Below are 10,151 nucleotides of genomic sequence, written 5' to 3' on the forward strand. Positions count from 1 at the left end.
CAGGAAGGAATGATCCAACTCCAACCGGCCCTGATGATTTGTCTGTAGGGCTCTACCATAAGGGACAACACGAACATGGGGACATATTTTATATTTTTGATATATATCTTTTTTTCACTTTATAATTTTTATGCTCCTGCAGTTTTTTTCACTTTTTCTATTTTTTTTCTTTCTTTATTTATCATAGATACTGCTAGCTGCACACACACACACAACTAGTTGTTAATAGATCAGAAATGTAGTCATAAAAATGCCATATTTGCAGTTTGCAAATACTGTAAATAGCATAAAGAAATCACATCAAAATGGCCACATCTACAGTGTAATATGCTATTGATTGAAAAATGTTCATAATCTTGTTCACACTCTGTGATGGCCTACTCTTGAAAACTTACCATAACAGAGTGAACATACATTAAGGGGAATATTTATCATACTGTGTAAAAAAAAAAAATGGGGACCAAATACACCACATATCACCGTGTATGAAATGGTGTATTTATCAAGTGGTGTATTGATTTTCAGCTACAATGTACCTCTGTGTAAAAATCCACTCTAAAAGAAAGTAGCTGCTAAGGGAAAATACAGCATTCATCCATCACAGATTTTTATATTTTATAATTTTTTTTTCAGAGCAACTTTCACCAGAACTTGACAACTGAAATTGTCACATTGTCTATAAAAGAATTGTTCAGTATAAAAATGGATAAATAGAAAGCCAGTGCAAAATAAAAAATGTTTTCAACATAATAGCCAGAACACTACTTCCTGCTTTGCAGCTCTCTTGGTTTCCACTGTTGGTTACCTGTCGGTAATCAATAAGTAAGATGCACTCGAACGATAAATGCAGTGTACAAAAAGTACCTCCAAACTTTTATTGGTACGGAGTACAAAAAGGGATCAAAGTTTCAGAGGCCTCACGCCTCCTTCGTCAGTGATCAAGTTCACTGACGAAGGAGGCGTGAGGCCTCTGAAACGCTTGATCCTTTTTGTACTCCTTTTTGCATCTTCCTTTCTTTCCAATTTTGGCTTCCACTTCACGCTAAGTCACATGATAAATCGAAGGTAGCACCGACAAAGAAGTATTTAAAAGTTGCAACAAACCGTGAGTGTATTGAACCCCTAACCTTTACTGCAACCAATCAGTGACTCTAGGGGGGGGGGCATATGTATCATCACTGTTTGCTTTTGAATGTTAGCAGCATACTTAGGATCAATCCCCTTTTATTTTACACAGCTTTTTACAACATTTTTTATTCTTGCTCACTGATGACTGATATGTGGAGAGTAGCAGTTTCTTCTGGTCTGTAGGATAATTAATATAGGAAATAAGATACCTATTGTATGTGAAGTATATATTATTAGAAGTCATTAAGGAGTTCTGTGACACACTGAGCACTTTTATACAGGCTATACTTATAAGAATGTACTCCCAGCATTGAAACACAAATTGCAATGTCTGATATAACATTAACCATCACAAAGCACCAATAATCAGTGATGTTACTACAGATATTAGCAAATAAGAAATATATAGCTCTTTCTTGGCAGAAATGCATCAAACACTTTCTAGAGAAATATAACTGATAAATACAGTATGATTGTACAATGCTGTGTAATATGGTGGTATTTTACAAATAGATCAATAATAACATTATCTTACCCCAGTTCCATCACCAATCCACATTAGAGAAAGTTCGCCACTAAGGTCAAACTGGCACTAGAAAACAAAAATATACACATAAGTGATGCAAACAAATAATACATGATGCAGGATAGCACTGCATTTAGTACAGTATTAACCTGATGATTCTTGCTCATTTTTAAGGGCATGATTAGAAGTTATTTAGTCCCACAGCAACATTATGGAGCTCATAGTAATCAAATTATAGAGGCAGTATACATCTTTGCTATAAATGAGCACAATAAATCAGACAGTTTAAAAAGTATCCTACCTATTCTATAAGTTCTACATTTTCCCTTTTTTTGGCATTATAAAGCACAAAGAAGAAATTAATTTATATTTCACTGAACTCACTTCACCCCCCCCCCTTATAAACAGGGTAATTTGTTCAAAGGGAGATAAGTTCTGTCTAAACAACCCCTAAAGCTGGCAATACACATTCAGATTTTATTCAATTGAAATTGTATGATTAAAGTCCTAAAAATAACAAATCAGATTGTCTGGCCATTAACTGACAGACAGCAATCATGTATTTATGTACTGCAAATAAAAGTATGGGACCTGTTATCCAGAATGCTCGTGACCTGGGGTTTTCTGGATAACAGATCTTTCCGTAATTTGGAACTTCATACCTTAAATCTACTAGAAAATCATTTAAACATTAAATAAATCCAATAGGCTAGTTTTGCTTCCAATAAGGATTAATAATATCTTAGTTTGGATTAAGTACAAGGTACTGTTTTATTATTACAGAGAAAAATGAAGTCTATGGAAGATCCTTCCTGTAATTCGGAGCTTTCTGGATTTTAAAACCAGCCTGATTAACTAAATAGCTGATGGCCATGCATGGTATGAAAATTGTCAAAACGATAATTCGGAGCACACACACATGACATGGTCCATAAATCATACAAAACTAAGTTTATACCTGTGTGTCTATGAACAGCTCAAGCCTTTGTTAGGCTTTGAGATGAGGAGCAGCTCATTATACAGAGAGCTATATGTGGAATGATAGTAAATTTACCCAACTTTTCTTCTGCCCAGCAGAATGAGGAAGTGGTATATTTTCTAGCAGGAAGTTAGAAATAAAACTATTGGCTTTGATATTTCTTGCACTTAACAGGGCAAACATGAAAACCCATACTACTCCATGCTGGGTTCTTGCAAGGTATGTAATTAGATTTCCAGTGGACAGATTTCCCTGCAAAATGTACTTCTACTTATCAGTAATCGATAACAATCATGGTCAACGATGAATACCGGCAGAATACTAAAACAAGTCCCATTTAAACCTACTAGTTCATACAAACAAAGCAGTCAGCTGAGAAGTCCTATATATATCTGTTCCACTTTTAAAGGGTGGGTTTATTTATACAAAGTGCTGGTGATTTGTTTTAAGTAACATGTATGAACATAGAGTTACATTGAGTGCAAAAGACAAAATGAATGTTCCACACAAGCCCTAGTAATTAAACTAATATTAAAAAGGGAGTATACTGCCCAAGTAGCTTGGCAGCATTAGAAAATTCTGCACCTTTATTTTAGCTTGTGCTATGAAAAATCTATTTTTCTAGTTATTGAACTAACACTACCTCAGCTTCACACTGTCAGGGCCCGAAGGCTTCGCTAGGATTTGTGGACCTAGGAAGAAGCTACAGTCCAACACAGTTCAAGGTATCTGAATGGTTGAAGAAGAAGAATAGTCAAGTCCAGGCAAAAGGTCAATACAGGCAGCAAGAGTTCTTAGTCGATATAACAGGCCAAGGTCAAACACAGGAATCAATAACAATCTCAGAAATCACACCCAGGAACACAAGAAGTAGAACCTATAATTGGGCAAGGTCTGTAATGTTCTTGTGTCTTTTATAGGCCGATTTTTGCACCAAACGAGCATGATGACATCATGCGTCACACGCTGACGTTGTGCACTGACACTGCACATTTTTGATGCATTGGTGTCATGACACTGTGCATGTTTTGACACAAATCTAGCAACAAACATACTTGGTTAGAATTGAGCTTCGTTCTGCTGCTGAGGGTATTACCTTGTTGCAGTCAATTTTTTACAGTTTCAATAGCCTATGTCGTAGGTATACATGTGAACATGTGAAGTGACATCATGAACGAGGTGTGAAAGAGGCAATTTATGTCAAGGTGGAGAAACCATCCCTGAGCAGAGGCCGTCGACACCACCTGACTGCTACATACAATGCTGTTCTAACATCTATAACCCGGCAGTTTTAGAACACTTCACACATCCACAAGTAACACCTGTTTCTAGGAGTTGCATGACACATAGGATAATCGTACCACAGTGAGTCTATATGCCGAGAACTTCCCACACCAGACAGTTGAACTGAAGAAGCTGCTCAGATGAGTAGTGAAACGTCTTCAATAATTACTCATCAAGTCCAGTTGTTTTAAATTGACCTATACTAGATATACCATGACCTGGATAAAAGAAAATCTTCATAGTCATATATAAAGCCTAGCTCAGCATGAAAAATGGCCCAAAACACTGTCATGCACATATTGACTTAGGAATAAGGAACCATATGTACTGTATCTTGAATTCTTATTAAAGGGTTTCTGTCATGTTTTTATGGTGTAGTTTTATTTCTAAATTACACTGTTTACACTGCAAATAATTCACTCTACCATGTAAAATCTCATTCCTAACTCAATAAATGTATTTTTTTTTTATTTGTAATATTGGTGTGTAGGCAGCCATCACAGGTCATTTTGCCTGGTCATGTGCTTTCAGAAAGAGCCAGCACTTCAGGATGGAAGTGCTTTTAGGCAGGCTATTATTTCTCCTACTCAATGTAACTGAAGGTGTTGCAGTGGGACATGGATTTTTACTATTGAGTGCTGTTCTTAGATCTACCAGGTTGCCATTATCTGGTTACCTTCCCATTGTTCTGCTGATGGGCTGCTGGGCGGAGAAGGGAGGGGGTGATATCACTTCAACTTGAAGTGCAGCAGTAAAGAGTGACTGAAATTTATCAGAACACAAGTCACATGACGGGGGCACCTGGAAAACGGACAATATGACTAGTCCCATTTCAAAATTAAATATATAAAAAAAATCAGTTTGCTCTTTTGGAAAACGGATTACAGTGCAGAAGTCTGCTGAAGCAGCACTATTAACTGATGTATTTTGAAAAAAACATGTTTTCCCATGACAGTATCCCTTTAAATAAAGCATTAAAATGATACTGCCATCAACATGCCCTCAGTCTCTAAGAATATTTAATACTGTATCCAATTCAACAGGATCGACTGTTTTTTTTGTTATAGTTGTAGTAACGAGGGTAACAAAATGTAACTTAATATTGACCTAAACCTGCTTTACAACCGACACATGTTGTGACCTATAGAATTAAAGCTCTTCTTTTTCTGACCAAACCAGATCTGAGCCCGTAATGCAGATAAATAAAATATAAATGTTTTGCAATCCATAACTGTCTGATCTAGCTATTTGAAGATGGCCGCATATTATTATTTGTAATCTCCAAAAAATGCAACATCTTTCTACTGAAACGCCTGATTTAACTGCTCTCTTCTTCTACTTCACATAGGTCTATCATGGCCTCTTACCAATAACAACATGATTGGTATCCTTTATTCTGTTGTGTAGAATATAGTAATCAAGACTTCTAAAATACTTGTGAGCAAATTATTACTAAATTCATGGTCTATTTCTTTACAATGTAATAGCAAATGTACAAGACAATCGTAAGCTCTATATTAAACTAGTCCTTCTAAATACCTGCATGCAGGTGGAGGAAAGCATATGATCCACTCAGAGACTTCCTAGGCAACCCGGCCGGCCCCCTCCCTTCTTCGCACACTCACGTCAGGAGGTGGCGCCAGAGAGCGCACATAGTCTGTGGATAAGGGCCCGGACTAGGGGTAAGTAGTTGCAAGAGGTACATGCCTGGTGCTCCCTTTACCTTTGCTCCCTAGGCACATGCCTCTTCTGCCTATCAATAGTTCCGACCCTGGATCCACTCCACGTGGCCCGAAATGTGGCTTCCTCGGAAACAATGCAAGGAAAGAAGTTCACTGGCACACAAGTAATGCTAGCAGTGTGAGACCCTTGCTTTTGCTGGGCACCAGGGACTCAAGTTCCAGGAGGGCCAGGGTGTGCGTTTGTAATTGAATAATTGCTTCCTCAGAAACACCCTGCGGTTTGGTATTTTTCCTTTAAAAATTTTACATTTGGTGACTTAAATATTGGACTATCCCAGTAAGCTTATTTATTTTTGCAACTATGCACTTCTGTTAGTGTCATTGAGGATATTTTAGATTACATATTCTCTTTTTCTTGTACTTCTACTATTTTCTCCTCCTATTAATACCATTGCCATCAGTATTGTGTTAACCACAATTTCCTCACAAGCGTGTTTCCTTAATGCATAATAACCTATGTGATGCATTCAGCATTTCTTTTCTACCATCCATAAACCATTCAACTGTAAACACGCTGCATAGAGGACAGCGCCCAAGTGAAGGTCATTGGAAGAAAATGCCTGTTGAGCAGTACCTGCCAAACTGGATCTGCAGGTTCATAAACTGCAGCAAACATTTACACAGAGTTGCTCTGAAAGTGGCAATTCACATTAAAATTAACTCTTTAGTATTGTGAAGGATTTCATGAAACAACTCAATCACAGAATTTAAATTAGAATCTTGTGGCTGGGAGTAGTTACTTAATTACTGTAAACAGACAGCAGTTTGAAGTAAAGATATATAAAGGGAAGGGGAAAAAACATAAGCAATAAAAAACAAATACACCAACCCCTAAAACAATATACCCATTTTTTCCACCACAAGTTCACTGAATAGGGCTTGTCTTGAAAATAAATGATGGCTATTGTTTTAATATAGATATATATGATATTTCATGAGCTAAACAGGACACACACTACTCGGTTTGGTTCTTGCAAGGCAGATAATTAGATTACCAGTGCCTTAAAAGCTCACTGCAAAATGGACTACTGCTATCAAAACAGTCGCAACAAAGAATTAAGGGAGCAAGCACACGGGCAGATTCTGGGAGATTTAGTCGCCTGACGACTAATCGCCTATTCAGCTTTTCTTAGTAGTGGGTGTCTACCCTGTTTGTAGCTTTTCTACAAAAACAGTCATTGCACAAAGATACATTCAAACTGCTTAAGCATTCTCCATTGGCCACATAACGATTGGGTAAGCAGATCCAAAGACTAACCAAGCCAGTGCTGTTTAGAAACCCAATGGGGGATTGACTTTTAAAACACTAATCTGTGGGCTTTTTCCCCCCCACCGTTTAAGACATGGCGGCATAAATATAGCTCAAAGAATGAACCTAGAGTTGCAACAGTTTGCCAGCAGTTTCCGTGAAGGCACGGAGAGGTATAGCAGTCACAAATAACAACGCAGCTTCAACAGCGAAGAAGAATTATTTAATTCAACCCCAAAAATGGGGCCTTACAATATATGTTCCTATTCTGTGATCAATTTTAAATTTTATTTGCATCAAGCTTTTCAGTGCACTTCTGTCAGTACAGTTCTCACAGACTGGTGTCTGTGTGTGTGTGTGTTATCCTCCGCATCCCATGCAATAGAAGACCCAAAAACACCATTGCACTGAAACTGACAAACATCTGTGTAGGGCCCTAATTATACCTTGAACACAGAAAAAAAATTAAGCATAAAAAATTAAACAAAAAATGTAACTGCACTTAAAGGGGTTGTTGACCTTTAAAGGGACAGTTCAGTGTGGAAATAAAAACTGGGCAAATAGATAGGTTGTGCAAAATAAAAAATGTTTCTAATATAGTTAGCCAAAAATGTAATGTATAAAGGCTGGTGTGACTGGATGTGTAACATAATAGCCAGAACACTACTTCCTGCTTTTCAGCTCGAGTTAGTCAGTGACTTGAAGGGGGCCCACATGGTACATATCTGTTCAGTGAGTTTGCAATTGATCCTCAGCATTCAGTTCAGAATCAAAAGCCACAGATATGACCCATGTGGCCCCCCCTTCAAGTATCTTATTGGTTACTGACTGGTAACCAGTCAGTATAAACCAAGAGAGCTGAAAAGCAGGAAGAAGTGTTCTGGCTATTATGTTACACATACAGTCACTCCAACCTTTATACATTACATTTTTGCCTAACTAACTATATTAGAAACATTTTTTATTTTGCACAGCCTATCAATTTAGCCAGTTTTTATTTTTATACGGAACAATTCCTTTAAATTAACTTGTTGTATGATGTAGAGAGTGATATTCTGAAACAATTTGCAATTGGTTTTAATTTTCTATTATTTCTGTTTTTTGAGTTATTTAGCTTTGTATTCAGCGGCTCTCTCGTTTGCTATTTCAGCAATTTGGTTGCTAGAGTCCAAATTACCCTAGCAACCATGCATTGATTTGAATAATGAATAGGAGAGGGCCTGAAAAGAAAGACGAGTGATAAAAAGTAGCAGACAATAAATTTGTAGCCTTACTGAGCATTTGTTTTTAGGAAGCTGGGAAGAATAAGAAACAAGCAAATAATTTAAACTATAAAATAAATAATGTAGACCAACTGAAAATTTGCTTAGAACTGGCCATTCGATAACATACTAAAATGTAACTGAAAGACGAACGACCCCTTTAAATGTCACGATACGGTCTAATAGGGAATACAATCGAACCAGTCAGCGTATGCATTCAGGTGCATCATGCAAACCTGTGTCTCAGTCATGCAATTTAAAGGAAAAAAAAAATTAATGAATCCTTAAGTCACCCATTACCACTTGCAGCTCATCATTCAGCTAATACAGCTCTCTGAAAACCGTGATGGGGAGGAGAAAATAAGCAAAACACTCTAGATCTTGTATATTGTGCCACACAAAGATTCTCTGCCATTGTATAGAAGCCAATTTCAACCCATGACAACTCAAATTACCCATAGTGCAATTGCGGAACTGCATATCCGCCATCAGTTTTGCGCCTATTGACGCTGAGAGTTGTTGCCCCTGTCAACTGGAACGCCGCGTTTACTTTGTTACTATAAATCGTATTTGCCCTAACGAACACCTGCATTGTTAGCGCCTCATCCTACTTATTGCCATTCCCAGCTGCCATTTCCCAGCCCTGTTTGCGGTTCGCACCAAGTGGGTATCGTTTTCCAGAGCGCCCTGAAAGGCCCATTTCTCCGCACAAGTTCCATCGTCTGCCGGTGTCCTGTTCTGTTCCAGACTCCTTCGATTGCGAGGACCCAATGCTGCCAACGCTGGGCGGCCATCCAGTTCATCTTTACGATAGGCTCCCCACGACACATCGCATAACAGCACAAGAAGAAGGGCAACAAGCCGGCTACCAAGCCCCCTGGGTAAACGCATCTCACCGAAACCGCACCACAGGCTAAACTGACACGGACTGCGCTTCCAGTTACTGATTGGCCAAAGGAGCGGTCACTCAACGCCTAGCATTTAGCCTAATGGACAGTTCTTTCCGTATTGTCACAGACACTAAAGGCAGCGCCTACCAGCTGTATACTAATAAATCAGCTCCCAGCGTGCTGCTTCGCGATCATTGGCTGAACGGTTTTGTGGTTTTCACTGGCAGCCGGTGACAGCATTGTGTTTGTAGCAGCCTCACGTGTGTACAGTTAAAAGGAAACGAACAATAAAATATGTTGCTTTTCTGTAAATGTAACTATGAAAAATCCTGGCGTTCTTTGCCTCACAGCCCTATAAGGATTGACATTAAACATCAATATTTTAGGTTAAAAACATGTTAGAGCATGAGTACAAAAGGATAAGTAAACCTTTAAAACAAGTGTATGTACGATTGACGAGAGCGTTACTCTAAACATTCTTGTCATTTACATTCACGATTTTCTTTTTATTCCAAGGTATTAAGGGATACATGTGCTGTTAATATGAATGAGTTTTTGTTCCAACAGCGCCACCTGCTGGTCAGTTTCTGACCAGTCTGACCATTAAGTAGTCAAGGAAGTTATCAGGAGAAAGAAAGAGGCTGCTCTGATGTTCTGCTTAGGAAAGATTTGAGAAAGGTTTCTAATTGTTTTCATAAGCAGAAGAACATCAGAGCAGCCTCTTTCTTTCTCTTGACAACTTCCTTGACTACTTGCTGGTCAGAAACTGACCAGCAGGTGGCGCTGTTGGAACAAAATTCATTCATATTAACAGCACATCCCTTAATATCTTGGAATAAAAAGAAAATAAATAATGAAAGTAAATGACAAAAGTGCTTAGAATGGCACTCTCGCCAATTTTACATTAACTTTTTTTAAAAGATTTACTTATCCTTTAATCTTGCAGGGAATGTGAGCCATTAGAACAAGGACCACATAAACAGCCAATGCAGTCCTCCATCCAATAGAAAAATAGAACCTGCCAGATTGACACCTGACAGATATTGGTGGCGCGTGGGCCCATCAGAGGGCCCTATACACGTATATGTGTC

At 38.3% G+C, this 10,151-nt stretch overlaps 1 protein-coding gene across 2 annotated transcripts in view; it reads right to left on the reverse strand.

The window, feature by feature from the left end:
* Nucleotides 1–9,153, reverse strand: part of sort1.S (sortilin 1 S homeolog) — a 48,324-nt gene extending 39,171 nt beyond the window's left edge. Inside the window, exons 1-2 of one of the 2 annotated variants that reach the window (XM_018247946.2) lie at nt 8,471–8,797; nt 1,664–1,720 (exon numbers count right to left, since the gene is read on the reverse strand). In XM_018247946.2, the coding sequence (XP_018103435.1) occupies nt 1,664–1,687 (24 nt within the window). In that variant the 5' untranslated portion in view covers nt 1,688–1,720; nt 8,471–8,797. 2 annotated transcript variants of the gene reach the window in all.
* Between the last annotated feature and the right edge of the window lie 998 nt (nt 9,154–10,151).

This window comes from Xenopus laevis, chromosome 2S (assembly GCF_017654675.1).
Source record: "Xenopus laevis strain J_2021 chromosome 2S, Xenopus_laevis_v10.1, whole genome shotgun sequence".
Classification (NCBI taxonomy): Eukaryota; Metazoa; Chordata; class Amphibia; order Anura; family Pipidae; genus Xenopus; species Xenopus laevis.